At 38.5% G+C, this 24,825-nt stretch overlaps 2 protein-coding genes across 4 annotated transcripts; one reads left to right on the top strand and one right to left on the bottom strand.

The window, feature by feature from the left end:
• The first annotated feature begins 2,122 nt into the window (after positions 1-2,122).
• Positions 2,123-9,811, top strand: LOC133522084 (lipopolysaccharide-induced tumor necrosis factor-alpha factor homolog). 3 transcript variants are annotated; one of them, XM_061857291.1, is made up of 5 exons: positions 3,016-3,661; positions 5,093-5,148; positions 6,746-6,823; positions 8,225-8,355; positions 8,780-9,811. In XM_061857291.1, the coding sequence occupies exons 2-5, from the start codon at positions 5,101-5,103 to the stop codon at positions 8,874-8,876; spliced, it is 354 nt and encodes a 117-aa protein (XP_061713275.1). In that variant the 5' UTR covers positions 3,016-3,661; positions 5,093-5,100; the 3' UTR covers positions 8,877-9,811. The 3 variants fall into 3 exon arrangements, with proteins under 3 accessions (XP_061713288.1, XP_061713275.1, XP_061713281.1); XM_061857297.1 differs by lacking the exon at positions 3,016-3,661 and adding an exon at positions 3,679-4,012; XM_061857304.1 differs by lacking the exon at positions 5,093-5,148 and having other exon boundaries at positions 2,123-3,661.
• A 646-nt stretch (positions 9,812-10,457) lies between these two features.
• Positions 10,458-24,350, bottom strand: LOC133522035 (integrator complex subunit 8-like). Its single transcript, XM_061857209.1, has 10 exons — positions 23,820-24,350; positions 22,907-23,119; positions 21,099-21,196; positions 20,279-20,409; positions 18,317-19,937; positions 17,995-18,175; positions 15,927-16,296; positions 14,338-14,581; positions 13,872-14,032; positions 10,458-11,900 (listed from the first exon to the last, which is right to left on the bottom strand). The coding sequence occupies exons 1-10, from the start codon at positions 23,935-23,937 to the stop codon at positions 11,822-11,824; spliced, it is 3,216 nt and encodes a 1,071-aa protein (XP_061713193.1). The 5' UTR covers positions 23,938-24,350; the 3' UTR covers positions 10,458-11,821.
• Between the last annotated feature and the right edge of the window lie 475 nt (positions 24,351-24,825).

Genomic DNA, 24,825 nt, shown 5'->3' with positions numbered 1-24,825 from the left:
TCCTACATACCAAATTTCAGCTTCCTAGGACTTTAGGAAGTACCCTAAAGGTTTTGATCATCATCAGTGAGTGGTTGAGTGAGTCAGTGACAAAATTGGAGTTTTTTAGATACGTATACGTACGTAGGTCACTAGATAAATGTTGCAATAGACAAATATGAAACAAAGAAGTGGCCTATCACATATACTTTTTAAAACTATATTTCCATAGACACTAATTGGCCAGAAAACATTAACTTTCTTTTTAAATTTACTTATTAAAAAATCTAAACTTTTTATGAAATGAAAATGTTGTATAAAATATGCGTAAATCGTTCTGAGCCCGCGCCGACGTTTTCAAAGTTTAAATCAATTTTTTAATAAGTAAATTTAAAGAGAAAGTAAATGTTTTCTGGCCAATCACTGTCTATGGAAATATAGTTTTAAAAAGTATATATGATAGGCCACCTCTTTGTTTCACATTAGTCTGTTGCAAAACTTATCTAGTGACCTATGTATGAATAAAATCCAGAGTATGAGAGCTATACAATTGAAATTGTTTACCTAGTTGGTTACTAAATTATGTTACTGCAATAATCTTTATCTACATAAAATATACGAACTAAAGTCGAATAAACTATACATTAAAATGAAGTACACAAAATCAGGAATTACATATGACAATATCATTCAAAAAAGGGCCTCCTCTGGCCTTGACACAGGCCCTTAAACGACGAGGCCAGTCATCAATAGCGGCACGCACGATTGTCATGTCTAATTCCGTCACTGTCTTAACTTAACTATGGCCCGCTTGAGGGAGTTAAGATTTGTGTGGGGTTTAGCACAGGCTTTTTCCTCAATAACCTACCATATGGCATAATCCAGGGGGGGGGGGGGGGTCCGGGCTGGAGGACGGCCAGTCTTCGTGGGCAATAAAGTTAATTTTGTTCCTTCGAAACCAGGCTTGAGTTGTTTTTGCCTTATGTGCAGGAGCTGAGTCCTGTTGAAAGACCCATGGCTGGTTTTGAAATAGGGTGTGGCTTAAGGGCTTCACTATTGGTTCAAGAACGGTTTCCTGGTAAACTTTGGCCCCAGTTTTCACACTTTTTTCACAGAAATGAACCTATGTTAGCCCTGAGTATGACACACCCAGCCAAATCATCACATAAGAGGGATGATGGCCTCGTTGCACTCTCGGAACAGCCGCAATCGCCTCTTGACTGTTTTTTGCATATACTCTGTCATTCTGGCGGTTACTATATTCTTCAATGGTAATTTTTTTTTCATCTGTAAATAGTTTTTTCGGTGGCCATTTTGTGCGTACCGCTTCAATAGCACGCGACTTCTCTCTAGCCTCATAGTCTTTAATCGTCCATTAAGCAAATAACCTTTTTGTCTGCGGTAAGCTTGTAGTCCAAGGTCTTCATTGATAACTTGTTTTAGGGAGCTTCTCTTCACAGACATCTGTATTGCCAACAACTTTTGCTTCCGGACGGGGTTTCTTGCAATTCTCGCCTTCACTGTCTTTATTAGAGCTGGGGTCCGAACGGTGCGTGGTCTTCCAGACCTCTTGCGGTCATCGAAGCTCTGAGTACTATTGTATCTATTAATTGTGCGATAGACAAAGTATTTATTGATATTTAGGTTTTCAAGCAACTTCAAAATCATGTTTGGCGGGTGCCCACAATTGTGCAACGCAATTACTGCGATACGATTCTCTTTTAGGCCCCAATTCATTATAGATACGACGATATAAGCGTTATGGTATATAATTATAGCTCACAAATTCACTACATTATGTCATTTTTAATTTTTTCGGTAGCATTTGTTTTAGCGGAAATAAAGAGGATGCAAATCGAGTAACAGAACTTAGTAACTAACTAGGTATGCTTAATAAGTCTGCTATTAACATTGTATTCCGAGAATTATGTTTATCTGATATAATCCAAATCCAAGTAATGAGGGTTCAAAAAGAACGACGAAAGGCTTCGAGAAAAGGTAGGTAGTGCCCTTGCGCTTCGCTTAGATCGTCTTGGCGGGGGCACTACCGTGATTTGAATAGGTAGGTATTTATTTAGGTTATACTGAAACAAGTGTGTATTTAATTTCAGATATATTATAATCATTTAAATCTGCGCGGGTTTTGCTTTCGTGCCGCGCCGCGGATTATACCTGCGTAGAGATGTAGCATCGATCTACATTTGTAAGTGCTCCGAGGAATGTTCAGATTGATCCCTGCCGGTTCTTTCCGCCTTCGCTCCACGCGACACCATTTCCATCTTCACCACTTAGATTGTTGACACTATATAATGGGCGTTTCACCAGTATCTTCCTGCCTCGCACAGCTAAATTGTGGAATGGAAATATCGCCAGCAGTATTTCAGAACCGATCTTCAAACCTTCAAGCAAAGAGCATACTCCCTTAAAGGCCGGCAAAGCACTTACAACCCCTCTGGTATTGCGGGTCTCCACGGACGACGGCAATCGTTTACCATTAGGCGATTCGTCTGCTCGTCTGCCTCGTATATTATAAAAAAATAGCTATACATTTTGCTTCAATCCAATGAAAGTAAGCTTACTTAATAATATAATTGGCATGAGTTTTTGCAAAATGTTATGCTTTCTAAGTAATAGCATTTATAGACTACGGTTACTGCTTACCATCAGGCGAGCCGTATGCTTGTTCGCTACCGACGTTGTATAAAAAAAACAATAGGCAGACATAAGTAGAGGACATTTTGTAGATACTATGGTCACAACAAGCAAAAGGAAATATTCTGGCTTTTTTTACTAAGAAAGGATGACGTTTTGCGAAAATCTCAATAACGTTTCAACTGATCATGTTTAAAATACATGTATAAAATGTTTTTATTTTACCAGTTTGTCGTCGTAATTGATGAACGATCACAGAGCCAAGCCGCGAGAAACTATAAGACGTATGGTGCAGTGGTGCCACTTGGGCACCAATATTTTCAAGGGAAACTTAACTTTATTACTTTCGAATAAGATTCAATTTCCAAGTCATAAATTTTAAGATGTGGCCGTACTGCAGGGAACATATGAAGAGTTTCTAGTTGACTAAGGAACCCTAAAAATGCAAAACCAGAGAAAAATGTGCATTTTATCTTTCGAGGGAACTAAATTTCAAAAAGCCATGTGTACATTACTATTTTTTTCGATCAGTGGTTTTTTTCTAGTCGCTTCTCTATGTTAATATCTAAGGTGAGATGGGGTAAGAAAAACACTATGACGGTTACAAAAAGTGTAATTATTCTTGTCCCGGTGTTCCTCTTACACCATCTCACCTAATCAGAATACAAAAGTTTTTTTCAATTCGGGTGAGTGAAGGAAACCCGACTAAGTACCTCCACCTTCTACTATAATATTAGGTTTAATTTCATCATCATCACTTCGCCGAACAAATTACAGCTTTCTAGCAATCGCGTTAAATAAATTCATCAATTTATAAAACGAGTCTCAATCCTTTAATAAAGTAACGCGTGGTTCGAACATATGTATATGCGAGGCATTCGGTGCCGACTCGGCGTGCTCTCCACCTGTCTACAGTTACATCGGCACACGAACGAGCTTTTGATTTGTTTAACTTTTATAAAAGTTAACTTGTATTTTTAGGACGAAAGGTGTTCCGTTTAGAATATCCGTATCTGCGCCGTGTCATAAGGTGAGTTTAAGATAAAATATACAAAATAGCCAGACAAATAAGTTTATAAGTTGCGTCGTGACCTTGGTGAGGTTTTAAGCTGCAACCATTCATATAAATCACGTTCGTGACGTCACTATCAACTTGTTTTCGGTTGCTGCATAGGTTTGATTACTTGATGTTTTATTTATTAAACAAAAGTAGTCTTGCTTTTAACTGCGTTTTTGAGTTTTTTTCCGTTCCAATGAGTGTACATCATGTATTGCCATAAATACTACTTACACAATTTCTCTAGATTTAATGGATGATACATTGATAATAGAGATAATAAAAGAAATAAATTGTTTTAAGCTTCAAACATCGGGGCATTATGTAGGTATTCATTAATTTATTTGATCATTAACGTAAATTGTATCAATAACAAATAGTAATGATCATATTGTTCGTATTTTGGTAGATGTGGTAAAATCCGTAAGTTACGAGTACATTGGGTAGCTTCGAAAGTGGTTTAGGTAAGTAATTTAAAATATATGAATAGGTGTGAAATAAGATATTTGCAATATAAAACCAAGTATCTGCTGAAATAAATTAAGTACTTTCTAATGGTAAGCGTTGGAATAACGAAAATGTTGCCAAAGTTTGAAGTGCATCAATAATATAGGTAAATATAGAACGTTGTAAGATAAAGCTTTATTATTAAAATCTTCTAATTCGCACTATTTTGAAGGTATTATTTAATCACCTAAGGGTTGGTAATGCAATTGTTACAACTGTAAAAACGAGGGGAAAAAATAGGATAGAGTGATTTCAGTTACGTCGAAAGTTGGGTTGTGTGAAAAAGTAGGACGCGGGGCTGTGGTTTGGCTTTGGCTTATTTTAATTGTTCTACATAAGTTTAACTATATTATTTTATGGGCGTTAAAACGATTTTAGAGATTTAGTTGAGTGTGCATCATACAGAACATGATCGAATATACTTTTAGTTTAGATATGTAACGATGTTTAGATACGTTGAAAATGCAAATATCAACACATACCTACCTGCAAATAGATATATGTTGAGTTATCAATGTAAGTCTCCATATATTAAAAGCTTGTGTTGTATCGAATGACTTGTAAACGCTGAACTTGCAGTACATACACGTTTCTTAGAAACTCGAACAATACTTAGAGGCGTGTAGTATTTCACAAGTTACCTACCTACTTGAAATTAAAGTAGGTCTTTGTGTATAACACTATTGTATTTATGATTACGCATGTAGTACTCTCAACTGATAATACAACTCAACTAATTCTCAAGTGATAATAAGGTAGTTATGATGAATTTTATTATAACTAAATGATAAGGGTATACAATAAGGTGATAGTGCTACAAAGCCGAAAAAAGGATATAGGTTGTCAAAATTGAGGGATTGTTTTTACGGTCGCCACTAAATTATTTTTTCCATCCAGGGTCTACTATGAACGGGTCGGGCCCGTTGCTTCCTCACAGTTACACTCAAGCACAGGTAAACGACCGGATATTTCTTTAAGGAAATGCAGATTTGTTTCTATTTTGTAATATTTCGAATTACACTATAGCAAATCTAGTACAAAATGAATAATTTTCATTAGGTACCTACCTACTACTTAGTATCTTGATAACGAATTGACTTTAGTAATTAAATATTTAGGAACACTTAAATTTCCCCCTGGAAACCCGCGGACGTGATGTCGTGTCGGCAGAAAAGCTATCTCTTAAGGGCGCGGGCACACTGGTGATTTGTGAGCGAGTCGAAAGTGATGCGAGCGCGCAGCAAGTTCGCCGCAAGCGCGCAACGATTTCGCTCCCATACCAGTATGTGAGTACGCAGCGAAACCGTTGCGCGCTCGCGGGGAGATTGTTCCGCACTCAGGGTGAACTCGTTGCGTACTCGCTATTCCTACTCTTTTTTTAGCAAATACAATAAGTAAACACCTAACCACTCCAACGTTCTAGCGTCAAACCAATCGAACTAAATTATGTACTGACATACTTTGCAGTGACTTTACATACAAAGCGTGAAAATGAAACCATAAGGCGTATGGCACACTGCATCCGATTCCCTCGCCTCTCCGAAGTTTGAGCGAGACAACGCTATACGCGTATTATAGCGATATTCCGCTCGCACGTCGGATTCAGTGAGCTATGCGCCTGATGTGCCTAAAGGTGAAATTCCGATGAACGTGTGACGTTTCCATTATAAACGTGCTGCTGGCTGGCACTTTCTGTCAAAGTCAGTTTATAATCTAACCTCTTTGTCCATAAAAAATTACAAGCTATAATTTAATTAATTCATGATTTATTCTTTTCTTACAAACACATAAGTCAAAATGGCAGATCAAGACAAACAATTAATAGCTGATAGGGAGCATGCATGAACTGTAGGAGGCAGCACAGGAGCCGTCAGATTTTTGGCGCGAGGCGTAAATGTTATGTTTATTGTTCCGATGTGGCCCACAAGATGGCAGAACCTACTATGCACAAGAAAACACGTGACGTGTAAATGTACATGTTTATGGTTCCGATTCAGGCCACAAGATGGCAGACCCTCCAACGCGCACGGTCCCTATTGAGGCTTAAAGTGCGTTTATGAATAACGCCATACGCCTTAGGCGGGCTTTACTTGTCTGTCGGACAAATTCCGATAAAATTAATTGATGTAAATAAAAATTAATTTTGTTGTTTTGGCAATTCAGTATAATTAAAAATACAGTACGCGCTTGAGGGTAGCAGTCAGCATCAAAAGTAGTGGATCAAACAACGCTTGAAAAGTATCTACCATTCTGTAACAGCTTAACAAAAAGTAATGCTTGGCAATTAAGACTTAAAAGATGTACTTTTGAATGCGAATTTTGGAGATTTATCTATATTTGGAAAAAATATCCAGGATGGCCGATACTTTTGGCGCGTTGTTTCATCCGCTACTATTGATGCTGATTGTACTTACAGCTGTTTGTCGGATAACCACCATGTGTGGCCGTATATACCAGTGCAAGGCCCTTCGTTATTACTTAACATAATGCATTAGGTCAAGAAAATATATGTACCTACTTAATAAAATAGATTTATATATTTTCATACAGATGCAGAAGAAGGACAACGCCTCCATGAACCAGTCATTGGCGACGGCGATTGGCTCAGCACCTGTCATCAAGGCTGGGGTGAGTAGGTGTACCTTCGCATTTTTAATATTTCCATAGGTGACAAACTTAGTTAAAGCCCCTTTTGCCTGAAGTCTACCTAAGGATTTCAGACTCATTATTTACTTTGCTAAGAAAGCTTCGGTGTGGATGTTTGGATTAGGGTCAGAAATAAACGCACTTGTATCGTAATAGTACATTATGATACAAGTGTGCTAAGTTGGTCATTACACACGAGGCGTTATTGTGCGCGCGAGCTGTAAGCGAGCGCGCAATAAGAAAGCCGATGTGGGTAATGGTCATTACACATGCGCTTCAAACGACGTTTTTCAACACATTTGCGAGTAAAAGTACAATTTCCAAAACACATCACAACACACACATCGCATCACATCACATCGAATAATTGCACCAAAGTGTGTCGGGCTTGTAGGCACTTATTCGCCAGTTCATTGAAGTAAGCTACCAACACGTTTTCTAAGAAAGACTGGACGTTTTTGCTGAATTTCCATTGAATAAAAGTTTCATATGCCGCCAAATATTTTTCACCCGATTTTGATGGGAAAAGGCTATCGTTTTCGGCTCTTGCCTCTATTAGTATTACTGGCAGCGTCAATTTTATGTGTTCTTCATTTTCAATGCTTCAAATGACATTTTCGTCAATATATAACCTAAAAACATGCAAAACTATTCCAATTTTATGACAAATACGGAACGGGAAAATGGCAGGCGCGTTTTTTTACGCACGATTCTAATGCGCGAGCAAGGCAAAGGCGCGAATGAAATCAACAAACAGCCAATTAAAAAAAAGTAAAAAAAAACTAATATTTTCGTATTTCTATTCGACGGACGGAGATCAAATCGATAAAATGTTATGTTTATTCATTAATGTACTTTACGAGATAATTTAATCTATAAATTATGTTTGGTGTGATAAAACCTCTTTGAACTAACATTTGAATCCAGATAGTTGGTTAATTTTTTTTATTACTCGAGCAAATTAAGAAGGCTCCGTTTCCATGCATATCATTAGCAATCAGTTACCTTCATAACTCAGTCGGATAATATAATGAAAAAGCACGAGTGTTATAATATAATATACTGAAAAAGCACCCGTGTTTAATATCTAGGATTATGAGCCAAAAATCGGTGGAATAAAAACGTCGTTTTGAGCAAGTGTGTTGAAATAGTACATTGGTCGAAACGAGTGGCGATAAATTAAAACACGACCGAAAAGGGAGTGTTTAAATCGACACGAGTTGCGAATTACCTATTCGCACATGTATCATACAACGTTTTACAGTACATATGACCCTTTAAATTTTCGACGTAGTTACATAATGTGCTAATTTACGCACTACTGCGGAAAAGTAGCACCATATGTACTGTAAATAACGATTATTGTAATTTGATGGTTGGCAGATGTCGCCGCTGCTAGGCCCCGAGAACACGCTGTGCGAGTGTCCATTCTGCTTCGCGAGCATCAAGACCGCGGTGCAGTATAGCACTACATCTCGCACGCACATGGCCGCAGCCCTTTGGTGCTTGGCATGGTAATTTGTAAATATGATTTCCTTTTCTTTAATGCTTATAAATAACCCTTATTCCGTTTTTTTAAATTTGGGGTAATCGCGTGTCAAAGACTGACATTGTTTGTGCTAAAATTGAGTAGCATTCTCAGGAAGTTACTGGTGTTCAAGGATTCTGCAGAGATTGATTCATTTAGTTCTCACGGTTTTGACACGGGCAACGCACGGACGTTTGTTGTCGGGATCATTGGCTATCCAACTTTTGTCCAGTAAATCGAAAAATAAGTCTGCCTCTTTTGCACAAATTTAGTTTAACCTCAAATATTGTGGATGTATGAAGAAGGGCCCTTTAATGATAATAAAAAGACTAGTAACATCATACTCGTCTTCCTTGCGTTGTCCTGGGATTTACCCAAATAATACCTAATATGCCATTTTTTCTGTCCAGTTGCCTGTGCTGCGTGCCGTATGGATCGGACTCTGCCAAAAACGCGGACCACTACTGTCCCAGCTGTCATAGATACTTAGGTACTTACGAAAAGTAAGAATAAATAAACTTGAGCCTCAGTTTTCTTATTTCGTATATTTTTGTATTCGATTTTAAGTTTTGAAGCGTTTCAAAAATGATTGCAGTAATGTAAGTTGAAGTTTATGAGAGAATTAGTACCCGGTATAAAAAAAAAAATGATGAGATTACAATAATGTAATAATTTCTTCATCCAAAGTAATATTACGCTTAAGAGGAAAGAGGACGGCCGATTCTCCATACAAACGTAGTCCCCATTTTCCTCTCTGGATATTGACATGTGTGAAAATATTTTTAGATTATTTGATGTATATTAACCATAGCTATGCCCCTACGTTTGAGTTTTTTCGATTGTTGTATAATTATAAAAATTAAGAGCGAAAAACAAATTTCATACAAAATTTTAAATGCTTCTAACTCCAATAATAACTAAAATTTCCGAAAAAAATCAAACGTAGGGACATAGCTGTGGTTAATATACAACAAATTGTGTCAAAATATTTTCAATAATGTTAATATCCACAGAGGAAAAAGAGGACTACGTTTGGATGAAAAGGTGATTTCGCGCGGGTCCTCCACGTCCGTCGTAACTTTCAAACTATTAAAACTATATCACTTTGGTTCCTAAAGACGAATATGTAGCAAGTTTGTCACTAAACAACTGTGTTATGGAAAGTACCTAATTATTGGTGACGTTTTCAAGCAAAAGGTACCACATTGTCGCTTGCCAAAAGAACGCGCTGACAGCTTATTCGTATAAAGATACGAGCAAATTTCGTCCGTATGGTAAGCGACAATGTGGTACCTTTTGATTCACATTCGTATGAAGTCACTCTGTATACAAAATTAACATAAGTATTTGATGGAGTACATTTATAATATTAATACCGTACGAACTTAATGTTCATTTATTTTTTGTATAGAAATACATAATAAAATAATTTCCTCATATAATAGTGTTTATACCTTTTACATGGTGACCCTGCATTACGCGTAATAATACGAGCAAAATCATACGATGCGTTAAAAAGATATGCGGCCCGATTTGGAGAATGAGATATGATAACGATAAGTTTTAGATAAGTTCTCATTTAGATATCGTTTGTATGTCGTATAATTGCCAGAAGCATGTCGATTCGGGCAACCAATGTCACTTTGACGTTAGAAATATTGTAAATATATCATATTGGGATCACAGCGGAATCGAAATAAATCTCAATTTTGACATGTCGTTTAGTTATCCATCTTTTTAATATCTTTCCAATATATTCTTCGAATCGGGCCTATGGTCAGACGTCACATAACATCATGGATTGCTATGTACGAGTAGTTTGCACCCGTCTCATAATTTTGGTTTTAAGAGGCGGCTAATTCTATGATCTGCCTTCGACAGGTAACAACCTCACCTAAATAATAACTTAAAAAAAAAAAACCAGTATCCACAGGAAAGCACGAATTATTTCTATTCTCTGTAAAAATATATAAGTACTAATATTTATAATAATTATAATAGAAGTTGAACAAGGAAACATACTAATAATTGTAGTGATTGCTTAGGTATGTTATAAGTTATAAAGTAAAAGCTGAAATAAAAACATGGTTTCGTAAAAAGATTTTATTTTTTCTGTTTCGATAATGAACGACATAATAGCGTAAACAGATTACCCTCCGATTACATTCGGGAACTAGTTAAACTACATAGAGTTGATTTTATTAACTAAAAATACAAGATAGCATCTTACTGCTACACTCAAAAATCCGACGCATAGACAAATGAAACATAAGATGCATAAAATGGTCTAAAACATTTTAGGCGTGAGTTGGACACCTGATGTAGATTGCTATGGACCGCACCTTACGTTCTGTGGCAACTAGATTGTCAAACTATAATGCATGACAGTCTATCTACTGCATTATATTTGGGGTATTACGGCGCCAAATAAATCAGGTGTCAGACATTGTCTACGGTATGTTGTATCATTTGTACTTTATGTGTATTATCATTCTTTTGACTACGCCAGACGTGAACGGTACGGTTAGTAATTCGGTTCCAATTATTTACTATAACTCAAGATAGGTTATAGGCATTCCAAAATTGAAGCGCTTATAAGCGCTTGACAAATCATACAAGTTGCCTCTAGCTCTAGTCGCATCTGGGCAACCGAGAGATGTGCACGTGCTAACTACCTCCCGCTTACCAAAAGAGAAATAAATATGGAAATATTTTTTGTGCTCCTTATGTATGAGTGTACCTTATCTATAGTTACATAATATCATTGTTCGGTTCTAAATAAAACTTGATACATATTTCTAAGATGGATATGATAGAGGGATCTAATTTATTGCTACACACAGCATTAAACTACGATATCAAAATTATAATAAACACTAAATTATAACTATGCAAATACTCATGAACCATGTAATATTTATATGATACAAATCGTATGATGAGCAGTTGAGCACGCCTTAAGCGCATTATTTATTCAATATTTCTTGCTTTAAGAGGGAAGAATAGCTTTTCAAATCTAACGAAATAACGGTAATTTTTCTATGAAATTCCATTTGGGGAGAAAACGTTTTCCACTAACTTAATCTTAACTAATCACTTTGATTTTGGTGTCGATCGCTTCAGCATAATATATTATAGGTTTAAAGGTTTTTTGAAAAAAAAAAAAATGTTTTTTGTTTTGCAAATAAAAAAAAAGGAAAACCTATAAACCTAGTATTTTATTGTGCCAATAACATACTAAAAATCATGGAGAATGGAAAATATTTAGAAGTGGAAAAAAGTTTTCTCTATTTGTATGGACGGTCAAGTGCTATACTTCTCTCTTATTTGAGCAAAACTTAACAAAAATTTGGCTTCTAACATCTCTATTGTACCATCAGAATCAAAGATTGGATTGTAATCGAAGCTAGAGGGCAGTACGCATACCTAAAGTGCGGTACGGCGCGCTCGGCCTAGGAGACGTACTGGTTGGTGAGCGCGCGGAGCAGCCGTGCGCGGCGTATGGCGGCGGCTTCTCGCTGGATGTCGTCGCTGTTCAAATACAACACAAATCATTATTTAGTATAAAAGAGGATTTCCTCTTTGGAAACAATATGTATGTATTTTATTATTCTAAAGAAAAAAATAAGTGACCCAGGCTAGGATCAAACCGGAGATAGAAAGACTTGCAACCTCTTGTATGTGTATGATAGTATCTTAAATTTTCAGTTATATTTTTGCATTTTATTCGAGACAGCTTATTTCTGCTCTATACAGAAGAACCAAGATTTGAACCCACGATTTTTGACCACCACACACATCTGAAATATTAAGCTCTATGCACTGGACGATGGAAGTGATCCACGTAATATTAATAACAAGTCACTAATCACTATTTAACAAAGCGAGTTTAAAAGAGACACCAAATCTTTGCCAAAGTTATACATAATAAATGTAACTTCGCATAATATAAATAGAGATAGAGAGATCTTTATTTGCATACCAGTATGATACATAGGTACATAAAGGGCCCTGAAAAGGGTGTAGCAAAACATGTTGTTCACAATACAATACTTATCTTACTTAGATGATAATTTATTCAAATTTTCTAAATTTCACTTCCTTACCTGGTTGAAATAATAATATTTTAAATAAAGTCTAAGATAAAAACGTTCCTAGAAAAATCAAGAAATAATTATGCGCGAATAGATGGCAATATACCTTTGGCCTATACCAGAGTAGATGGCGACACCGTTTGATATTTAAAACATATCAGTGAAAGAACATGGGTCTTATAGTCATATGTCATTCTAAGAGCAGTCCTGTGCAGAAAGATGGTAGTATATTTAGTTAACTACAAAATTACCATAGCACATGCGTTTCATACAACGTTTTCCAACACACTTGCGTGGAAAAAAGGAACTTTCATATTAATCAAATTTTAATTGTTAAATCGTTTAGTATGCAGTGTTGCATCTGTCATACTGCCTGCGGCCCCTCGCCCCGCCGCCGGCGGCAGGCGAGGCGCCGACTCCCGCCAGTCCACGTTGTAAAATCTACTCGACCAATTCAGGAGGCTCCGTTTCCATAGATATTATTAGCGATCAGTTTCCTGCTTAACTCCGTCGGATAATATAATGAAAAAGCTCGAGTGTTATAATATACTGAAAAAGCACGCGTGTGGATCTAAGATTATGAGCCAAAAATGCTGTAATAAAAACGCTGTTTTGAGCAAGTGTGTTGAAATTAGTACATTACGATACAAGTGCGAAAAATAGGAAATTCGAAACGAGTGGCGATAAATTAAAACACGACCGAAGGGAGTGTTTAAAATCGACACGAGTTTCCTTTTAAATGTTCTACATAGTAACGTAATATGCTCATTTTCGCACTAGTGCGGTAAAGTAGCACCATATGTACTGTAATAGTACATTACTATAGAGGCCGGGAAACGTAGGGTTGCAGGCCAAGTAGATATAGACGGCTGAGCGTAACGAAGACGGATAGAGATACGCGGCCGGCAACCCTGTTTCTCGCCGAGATTTGTATAGTGCTTTTCTCAAACTTGCAATTAAAACAAAAAATTGTAGTCAATTTGTTTTATGGCGAACTACAAGGCTCGCCACTCTACCAGCGGTGCTTTACCCGCGTAAGTCCGCGCGCCTGCGTGATGCGCCACCGCCGTTGCTTAGCAACGAATATGCACAACAGATCACCGTACCATACCTATATTTGTTGATGGTTGAATGCCAAGACGTTGTGTCACAATTTGACGTACAAAACAAAGTTGCTTTACAGTCCTAGGTGTGTAAGGCAGTATGAAATTCCTTTACATATCATCTTCAGTCGTCGCACCTGATATGTAGTATTTCCGGACCTAATTTGACGTAACTCATGTCATCATTTCATAGCAAGTTTGAGAAAACATTATTAAATGGGTGCTTTTCGCCCTCGCAGCGCCGCGCGTCAGCGGCACTGCCACTCGTGCCGTCCCACAGGCGGCAGTAGTCAGTAGGCACCTACCTGTTGTTGGCGTTGAGCTCGAGTGCGCCCGCGGCCGTGACGGCGCGCGCGCGGCGCCCGCCCTCGCCGCGCCGCGCGTGCAGCGCCACCGCCACCTCCAGTAGCGTGCCGTCCCACAGGCAGCCGTAGTACGCGTCCATGGAGTCGGCCGCGTTGCCCGTCTGCAACGTAACAAGACATGTTGTCTGGCCAATCATTGAAAAACTTCTTGAAAAATCTGGAGAATCTTGAAACTTTTATGAGTCACATGACCAACTTTCTGCACCTATACTTTATTAATTTGACGCTTTTAGTGCTTGCTAACCAAGTTTTCAATCATTTTTGGAGTTTTTGGAGCTTCGGCTTCCAGGGCACCCTGCAGTCAAGAGATCTCTACCAAGAAACCTAACCATATGGCGGACTATAGTACCTACCTAATCGATTGACTATATATTTGTGGCTGGCCCATTATAATATGCATATGTACCTTCTCGGCTAGACACTTGAACGCGGGCGTGTAGTCCGGTTCATCCGGCAGCTGGCACAGCGCGGCGGCCTGCGTCGGCGCGGCAAGCGCCTGGCAGCAGCGCGCCGCGCGCCGAGCCACGCTGCCCTCGTCCGGCGCGCGCTTGGCGAAGTGCCACGAGCCGGCCGCCAGCGCGCACAGGTACCGCCGGAGCGCGGCGCCGTGACGACCCGCCGCCATCTCCGCATCGCCGTACAACCGCAGCCTGCATCCAGACAAATTCGTATAATAGGCGAAAATAAATATGGGGTAGCTGTTGGAAGCTCAATCAAATGATAATATAAAGAAATCTTATACCTTTAAACGAGCAATTCTTGTGTATATATATCTTATACCTTTAAACGAGCAATTATTGTATATATATATAAATATATATATTTCCGGGATCTCGGAAACGGCTCTAACGATTTTGCTGAAATTTGGTATATGGGGGTTTTTGGGGGTAAACAATCGATCTAGATTAGTCTTATGTTTGGGAAAACGCGTGTTTTCGAGTTTTCATGCGTTTTTCTTTCGACGCAGAATATGGTCGCTAATTTCGTCTTGCCAGCCACTGTCCGTCTGGTCCAGCGGGTTAAGACGCGGACTGCTAAACGAGTGTTACGGCTTCGAATCTCGCCTGGTGACTAACTTTTGTTTTTTTTTATATGTTCAAGTTTATATATAATTTTTTAATTTTTATTGTTTTAGACAAGTTTAATTTAGTAAAAAAATGACCTATGTAATAAGAGAAAATGACAATAGATAGCGTTACTCTGTGACAAGTGCTGTAAGGTCAGTTCACATTTTACTTTTTAAGTTTATGTAGATTATCACCTAGGTATACACCACCATATTACAATAAATAGTTATAACCGAGCAAAGCTCGGTCGGCCAGGTACTAAACATTAAGAAAGAAAACAAAATTGTCCTTTTGATGTTGAATTATTACACGTTTTAATCACACGGAAACTACGAGTAGACTATATTTGAAAGGGATGACTCTAACCAAAATTTAAAACGTTGGGTTGGGTCGATAGAAAAAAAAACCTATATTATAAAAAAGTATAAAATAGCTAGTGATATAGCCAAAGGACGTGACTAGCAAAATTTAAAATAAAGTATATTTACAGTACATATGGGGCTACTTTATAGCACTAGTTCGAGAAGTAGCATATTACGTTACTGTGTCGAACATTTAAAGGGCCATATGTACTGTAAAACGTTGTACGATACATGTGCGAATAGGTAATTCGCAACTCGTGTCGATTTAAAACACTCCCTTCGGTCGTGTTTTAATTTATCGCCACTCGTTTCGAATTTTCTATTTTTCGCACTTGTATCGTAATGTACTATTTCAGATTAACTGAAATAAAAACCCAAGCGATGACTATATCTTTCGTCGCTAGTTTTGCACGCCGCACCAAATCTTTGTTCCGTTCTAATTTCCTGGCTTTACACTTTCTATACAAAGGTAAAGAATTATTTTCCATGCAACCATGTTTAAAAAAAAATACAAAAAATAACTAACACCTCCATTCATAATTTAAGGACATTGAAAGGAAACTCACCAAGAAGTATTATATGGGTACAGTTTCAAACTCCTCTCCAGCAACTCTGTTAGCGACTCCAAAATATGCTTTGGATTGTAGTTATTGACGTTTGAAATGTTGTTAGGCCAGAGGTTCGTGTACTCCACGACCAGCTCGAGCGAGGAGTCGTCGACGATCACGTTGTATATTCTAGCGAGGAGCGAGAGCATCACGCTGATGGCTAGAGGCTCCCTCAAGGCGTGGAGGACCAGGTGGTAGGGGCTGCGGTGCTCCAGTTGGCCGTGGTGGTTGGCGTGGTTGGGGTGCCCGTGGTGGTGGTGGTGGTGACTGCTCATGTGTATGGAACGTTTCAAGGGGCCGTTTAAGTTGTTGTTGAATGTGTTTAGTACTGCCAACAAATAAAAGGATAACTGTATTGAAAATGAAAGCCACTTATTTCAGATTTGGAGGAAAGTATAGTCGTTAGATTTGTAGCTGGCCCCCAACGGCTTATCCTTTGTCTATTGTTAACAAAAACGGCGCGTGCCACTACCTGCAAAAAAAGGGCCCGGTCACTTTAACCGGTTATTTAATTACAACTCCTATGGTAATTGAAATAAGATTGAAAATAAACAAATGGAAAAATAATTTGCGATTTCTTGTGTGGTCCTTATACGGTTACTGAGTGCCGTCGAGTCGAATGCTACAGAACCAGTCCAAAAAGTGTCCTCGATATGCGTAACAAAGGCGCATTATCGGAGAGCACACCTGCTCTGATTTTTTGAGCGTTGGACTAGCCGGCGCTCAGGTGCCAATTAGAATTATACGACCCTTTTTTTGTAGGTAGTGGCAGGCGCGGTTTTAGTTAACAATAGGCAAAAGATTAGCCGCTTCGGGCCAGCTTCAAATCGAACGACTATACATTACATGTGTACTTAAAAAATGACTAAGTATATAGTTTTAGTTATAGTATTTCTAACCGACTTCAACATGAAACTCATTTTTTCCTAAAAAAAATCGACTTTCGAATTTTGATAATATCTTATCGCTACAGTTACACATAAATACGGGTGTTTTTTTAGGAAAACTTGAGTTTAAGGAGATATAACAAAACACGTGTACATTATTTTTCCTGTTCTCAAACATATACTCAAACAAGCCATTAACAAGCAAATTGCTTGAGCATCACTTTCTATAGGAGTTAGAAGATTTAGTAATTTTTTAGTACTTTGGAGGACAATTTCTCCCAATAGGTTGAGTTTGAGCAGCTAAAAAAATACACGTGTCCGTAGTACTACTCTATAACATATGTAAATATAAATCAAACCGGAACCGGACAGTTGGGTACCTTTCCTTGTAAGTTAATTGATTCCATTGTGTTACGAAAATTTTGCGGTTTCTATTTACATTACACGCATCAAAGTGAGTTGGCGCAAGCTATAAACTCATGTGTGCATTAAATAAGTACAATGTATATGGTTAATTTTTGTAACACATAGGAATCAACTAACAAGCAATTCATCCTTTTGCCAAGCTGGAGTTCTGATTCTGATGATGGATTTCATGAGGAATTGAGGGAACTCTTGAACTCATATAATAGCGATACTTATAGCGATTTTTTTATCTAGAAACCAAGCATTTGTATGAATAGTGCGTGTTGGTGAAATGGAATTCGTGAAGACCAGAATACAACTCCTCTGACATAGAAGATTTTTAAGTCTTGAGGCTAATTATACTTGTTTTAAGATGCACTATGGATGTGAATAATAAAATGGCGTTTTGTAACTATTTTGTGAAGTCGTTTTTTCTATTAAAGATTATTTGAAGGTACTTCCAATAAACAATTTAGGTAAAAGTAGCGTTATTTTATGGAATGAGGAGTTAAATATCAGAATGGAAATTGTACAGCAGATCGTGAAAAAAATGCAAAACAGAAGTACTAATTCGAAAGTAAAATCCCTAGAGGAGAAACATATCATTTTCTGCACACTTCATAGATAAACAAAGACTCACTTTCAGTACGAGAAATGAAAAAAAAACTCATGCTCACCGGATCCATCACGTGATGATGAATAACTTTTAATGAATGTACTGTAGTGTAACTGACCGTGGTCCCACAGCGGGCGAGGGAACTTGCGCGCGCCTTTGCCACGCTGCAGCTCGGCGCAGGCAGCGCACAGCGCGGCGGCCACGTCGGCGGCGCCGGAGCCCACGCCCGCCGCCTGCGCCGCGCAGCCCGGCTCCCACTCGCACACGTTCAGCAGGAACAGCCACGCCGCTAGCACCACCTGCGACACACGTGTATCTTTGTATGTATGTCGCTTTTATCAAGATGCACCGAAAACATGAATTATGTTTACGTGGCACTTGCAAACTATATGTATTTAGTAAATATGAGGATTAAATAAATAAATAAAAAAGGTTTATACCTGCGATCGTGGGCCGATTGCATCGTTGGAGTTGGCGGCGGCGATGGCGGCCTTGCTTTTGTTGGCTATCAGCGTGACATTGAGCCGGTGGTGAGGCCACTCGACCAGCATCAGGTTGACCTGCAGCAGCAGCACTTCCCAGGCCACCACGCGGCACAGCCGGTACAGCGTGGGGTCGTTCCCGCCCGCCAGCTGGCTGCGCGCCTCGCCCTCCACCACAGACAGCAGCAACAGCGCCGCGCGCGCGCTGCCCGCCTCCGCGCGGGCACGCGCCGCTCCCGACACCACCACGCCGAAGTCCTGCAGGAAACCCCGTGGCAGCGACGCCAGCAGTACGCTCAGGTTCCCGATCGGTTTCCAGTAGGGGCTCAGCTTCCACAGTGGCGAGGAGGGCGACATCATGGCCAACTTCACTAGACACATGCGCACGACGTCGGCGCTGGACGCTTCCACGAGCCGCTTCTTCAGCCGCCCCATCTCTAGCTCAGGCGCAGCTTTGTATTCGAAGTCAGGCGCGTGCTTGTACTTAAAATCGGTCGCCTCCCAGTCGTCGACGAGCAACTCGCGCGGTATATGCATATTTTCATCGTCGCTGTTGATCTGATCCTTTATAATAGCTTCCAAATGTTCGTCGCATATTAGCTTTGCTCGGATTTCCGACGCACGACTACCAACGTGTTTCTTTAAATATTCGTCTATTCTGTCTACTGGCAATCTACATTGAGACGAGGTGGCTAAATGTAGAAAAAACATTCTCAATTTTTCCCACTCATCGTTGGACAAATGGGTTGACATTAAAACCGGAGCTAACGCCCAAAAAAGTACATCGATAAATTTGATACCGACGGTTTTGAACTTGTTTAGAAAATCTGGGTGGGTGGACGGCAAACCTCCTTCAAGAGCATACCTAACGGCGTTTAATGCCGATACTCGGATCACGAGGTCTTTGGGCACTGATATAACGCCGGTAGAGGCGGCGGCTTGTATATCCAACTCTGCTACTTGTCTGTGGATCATTGGTATTTCTCTGGACAAATTATCTGCTTGCAGGACGGCAATGATGCCTGTGTAGTCATTTGCTACACATTCCTGTAGCCTTTGTAACAAAGACCTATCCTCATCTAACAGCTCGGGGCCTAAATTGAGAGCTCTAATGTATCCCAAAATATCTTCTTCCGACATGCTTGCATAGTTTAAGTTTCCCCAGGGGATTTTATTATATTTGCCATAACCTTTATTGTTTACTTCACTTTCTAGCAGATTGAGGTTTTTTCTACAACCCAATACATGTTTCTTAGCTTTCTCGTGTTGGCCATAGAAAAAGTAGTTGTAGCAGAGATCAAAGTGGATTTGCATTAAAACTTCATACTGGCTAACATAAACATTGCCAGCATCCCAATTGTGGGCCATGACATCTGTATCTTCAGTTAGGTGCACAAAAGTCTCCATAATTGGAACTTTGATTTGTTTGCTCTCTTGATTACTGCATTGAGAATCATAATATGCAATAACTTCCTCCAAGTATTTAATGCTTTGGCTGCGTGAATTTTCATTCATTCTCAAAATTTTATCAAAGTTTGAATTAATATGGGTATAGCCATTTTCTAGAGGTATACCAGGGCTGTAAGAGAAATTTTAATATTATCATGTAATATAGTATGATACACCTAAATAATGTAGATAAATGGGAAATAATTTAAAGTTAATTTATCATGATCACTTTTGAACCTAATATGAGAAAAAAAGTGTCAACAAAATCTCATACCTTTTCGTTTGTCCATTTAGTTAGTCATAGAAAGTTGTATTGAAACGTGACCAAAAAAACAGGATACATTTTTTTCCGGTAAGGATGGAAAGAGCTGATTCTAAGTAGAAATAATATAAAAATACTCAATTGTAATACAAAAGTTGGGAGTACAACTTCAAATAGAAATGCCCTAATAGAGTAATAATTTAGCTTACTGGTGTATGAATGGAAGCTTTGCAGACTTTGCTTGGAGAGCAGCTTTTACTGGAAACCTCAAGATCCAGCGGTGGTACAAAGTCAATGCAAACTGTACATGAGGCTTGTTGATCATGTTCATAGAAATGTCCTAAAACAATGAAACCTGATTAAACACCCATATAAAATAGTACATTTCGATGCTAGTGCGGAAAGTATAACATTTCCGCACGTGTATCGAACGACGTCTTTTAATACAGTTGCGAAAAAATAAGAACAACATCAACAAATTTTCTATATGCATGTTCTATAAGATAGAAACAATTGTAAATATAAAACATTGTACTATTATTATTTACAATTATTTGTGTATCGTATATTTAAATTAGTTGCCTTTGGAAACTTGAAACATGCTTGCAGTAAGAAAAAATGCCTCTTCTTTGACAAGCGTTTCGGCAGCTATTCCGTTCCATTCAGACAATTTATTAAGAACGGTTTTTCAATATTCCATATTAAAAAGTAAACATGTATAATGATGAAGAGGTAAGTAATAAGATATAAAATATGTATATTTTTATATTCTTACATCAACAGTAGGTTTTTATGTACATTTCGAGTTTTAAAGGAAACTAACATTAACACTCATCAATTAGTAGGCATGAATTGGAACAAGTATAAATTAAAAAAAATTGGAAATGTGAAAGCACTAGTTCGCGAAAACGCAACTTTCCGCACGCTAAACAGCAGCGTAAAGTAGCACTTTTTGAGCAACTGTATTAAAAACGAATTAACTATACATTACACTTTTATTAAATATTTTTATTTTGAATATAGGTATACCTGTGGTGGTATGGAGAAAGCACCATCAGTAGCCATGAAGACCAAATCTTGCACTAGTTGTTGTTGAATGACAGGTGTCAGTTTTGTCTCAAATGTATCTGAAAGTAGTGCATAATAAATTAATAATATGTGTTTATTCTGGAATCTGTCATATAACATTAAGGGTAGTCATGTGATTGAATTAACGATTACTTTACAAAGGCACATCCCAATTTGAAGGACCTTACATAAATTAGGGAAGTTGGGCTTGGCTGCAACTTTGCCCGTTTAATCAGCACTAATTATTTTAATAAATTGTGAATCTTCATTTGTAATGCCTACCTAGTTGGTTACTAAGTTCTGTTACTCGATTTGCAACCTCTTTATGGAAAGACAAATGCTACCGAAAATAAAAAAATGACATAATGTGGTGGATTTGTGAGCTATAATTATATACCACACATAACGCTTATCTCGTCGTATCTATAATGAATTGGGGCCTAAAAGAGAATCGTATCGTAGTAATTGCGTTGCACAAATGTAGGCACCCGCCAAACATGATTTTGAAGTTGCTTGAAAACTTAAAAATGATCAAACAATTTGTTTATCGCACAATTAATAGATACAATAGTACTCAGAGCTTCGATGACCGCAACAGGTCTGGAAGACCACGCACCGTTCGGACCCCAGCTCTAATAAAGGCAGTGAAGGCGAGAATTGCAAGAAACCCCGTCCGGAAGCAAAAGTTGTTGGCAATACAGATGTCTGTGAAGAGAACCTACCTAAAAAAAGTTATCAATGAAGACCTTGGACTACACGCTTACCGCAGACAAAAAGGCCATTTGCTTATTGGACGATTAAAGACTATGAGGCTAGAGAGAAGTCGCGTGCTATTGAAGCGGTACGCACAAAATGGCCACCGAAAAATACTATTTACAGATAAAAAAAAATTTTCCATTGAAGAATGTTGTAACCCCCAGAATGACAGAGTGTATGCAAAAAACAGTCAAGAGGCGATTGCGGCTGTTCCGAGAGTGCAACGAGGCCATCACCCCTCTTATGTGATGATTTGGCTGGATGTGTCATACTCAGGGCTAACACAGGTTCATTTCTGTGAAAAAAGTGTGAAAACTGGGGCCAAAGTTTACCAGAAAACCGTTCTCAAACCAATAGTGAAGTAGTCTTCAAGCCACACCCTATTTCAAAACCAGCCATGGGTCTTTCAACAGGACTCAGCTCCTGCACATAAGGCAAAAACAACTCAAGCCTGGTTTTGAAGGAACAAAATTGACTTTATTGCCATCCTCCAGCCTTAGCCCCCTGGATTATGCCATATGGCAGGTTATTGAGGAGAAAGCCTGTGCTAAACCCCACACAAATCTTGACTCCCTCAAGCGGGCCATAGTTAAGACAGTGACGGAATTAGACATGACAGTCGTGCGTGCCGCTATTGATGACTGGCCTCGTCGTTTGAGGGCCTGTGTCAAGGCCAGAGGAGGCCATTTTGAATGATATTGTCATATGTGATTTTGTGTACTTCATTTTAATATATAGTTTGTTCAACTTTCGTTCGTATATTTTATGTAGATAAAGATTATTGCAGTAACAGAATTTATGAGTAGTAACCAACTAGGAACTGTTGTAACATTTTATGACTTAGACTTTATTAGAATAATATAAGCAGCACTTAATTTGTTCTGAAATGTTAAATATTACATTTTGCTTACTTCAGAGTGAAGAGAATCAAAGAACACTGTTTTGTTATTTGTCAATTATTTTATATTCTCATATCGATATCAATACATATTCTGGTTTTCCCAGTGACATACCTAAATTCCAGTTAAGAGTGGATGCGATTTTAAGTGCAAGTATTTTAAGGGCAAGTTGCTTCCTTGTGATCTCTGGTTGTTCGGGGCTGCGCGAGGAGGGTGGTGTGGGAGGCGCATCTGGCTCCAACACGCGCTCAGTAGACCGTCCATTCCAAACCCCATTGCTAGTGTCTACTGACAGGAATTCTACTATCAAATCAGTAGCTGATGGCTCTGTAAATTTAAGAAATACTTGTTATACATTTCAACTCTCTTAAAATATGTCAGACACTAAATGAAAATTTGAGTGGCTTATTTACTAGCCTTCATCTTGGATTTTCTCCAATGTTTTACTAAAATGACAGATATTAAAATAAGGTTTGATGATGATGTAATCCTGTTATTCCTCATTAGGGACATAAGGACATAGGGTTGCAGAAGAATTTTCCATTTGGTGCGATTCTGAGTGGCTACTTCCAGCCGAGTCCTGTTGAGCCAGCTTCCTTCTCGTAAAATAAGGTTTATGGTCAGCAATTAGGTTCAAGTCTCTCGTGTGGACATACCTGAAGTTACAGGTCATACAGCTTAAACATCAGATTGTACTTATCTTTTCGTTCTTTATCTGCACAAAGTGGTTAAAAGTAGGCATATTACAATGCGCTTATGAAAATCAAATAAAACTACACCCCCGCTTAACCCTACACCTCTGCCCGAGAAGATTTAAATCCCTCCTAAATCTTTTCTCTCTCTCTCTCCCTCCTTCTCTATTAAACTTATTATCACAAATACAAACTTAAGTTTTATTCACAGTATCAACTATTGTTGTCTTACAATCTGTGTATGACCCAGGTCCTACTTGATGTGTATATAGTTCTTGCTTTAAAGGTAATTCACTCATATTCAAATCTAACTTGAAAGTTAAAGCGTCATATACCTGGGTTAGGGTATTGAAGATGTTCCTTGAGAAGTTTTTGGTCCAACAAAAACTCGAACCACAGTATTGTATCAGGGGAAATAGGCACTGTGCCCGGCCGTAACAAATCCACATCCATATTTAAAACGACTGTGGTGTACACCTATTTATTCCAAGAGGTTAATTTCTTATTTACATTTTATTTGATTGGTGATGCTAAGTGTGCGGTTTACTCATACTATAACTTTTGTTTATATATCTAATATTAATCGGTATTATTACGTTTCTATGGCTCTATTGTTTCTAGAAATGTAAGAAGTTAATTTGAATCAGAATGTTAAATAAATTACACAGAAGTGCAACAAAACGAGTCACAAATTAGATAACCAGAACCGAACAACCGAAGCGAACCAAGACATGACAGTCAAATGGTCAAAATCATTATGTCAAATTGACAGATTGTCAAAGCCATAGATGGTAAGATTCTATAGATGTGCTAAGCCGCGTGCGCCCGTGAGGGACGAACACACGCGACCAAATTAAAAACACGTCTTAACATTACTGACAACATACCAAAAACTACCTACATCGTTTGGTCGGGTTATTTGTTATCCACCATAAACCGTAGTATAGCCACTATAGCCTGTCAAACAACTTTGTCAGAAGAAAAAGGCGCGAAATTAAAAGTTTCTATGGTCGATAACCCTTCGCGCCTATATTTTTTTTAATTTGCCACTTTTTTCTAATGACGGAGATGGCTTGACAGACTATAGTGATTTATCTAAAGGCCAGTCCAGACGGGGACAAATGGACAATTTTTGCCCAATCTGATTATGCGAAAATGAAATTGGCTCGCCGATTTCACTTGATTAAATGTTATACTTAATATAATGTTAAGATCAAATGGAGATGCGGATGCAAGAATGCCGATTTTCAACGATAGTATGCGTGGATGCGCTTTTTAGGGTTCCGTAGCCAAATGACAAAAAACGGAACCCTTATAGATTCGTCATGTCCGTCTGTCTGT

The sequence above is a fragment of the Cydia pomonella genome, chromosome 1 (assembly GCF_033807575.1).
Source record: "Cydia pomonella isolate Wapato2018A chromosome 1, ilCydPomo1, whole genome shotgun sequence".
In the NCBI taxonomy this organism is placed as follows: Eukaryota; Metazoa; Arthropoda; class Insecta; order Lepidoptera; family Tortricidae; genus Cydia; species Cydia pomonella.
This window is presented reverse-complemented; position numbering and strand designations above follow the sequence as displayed.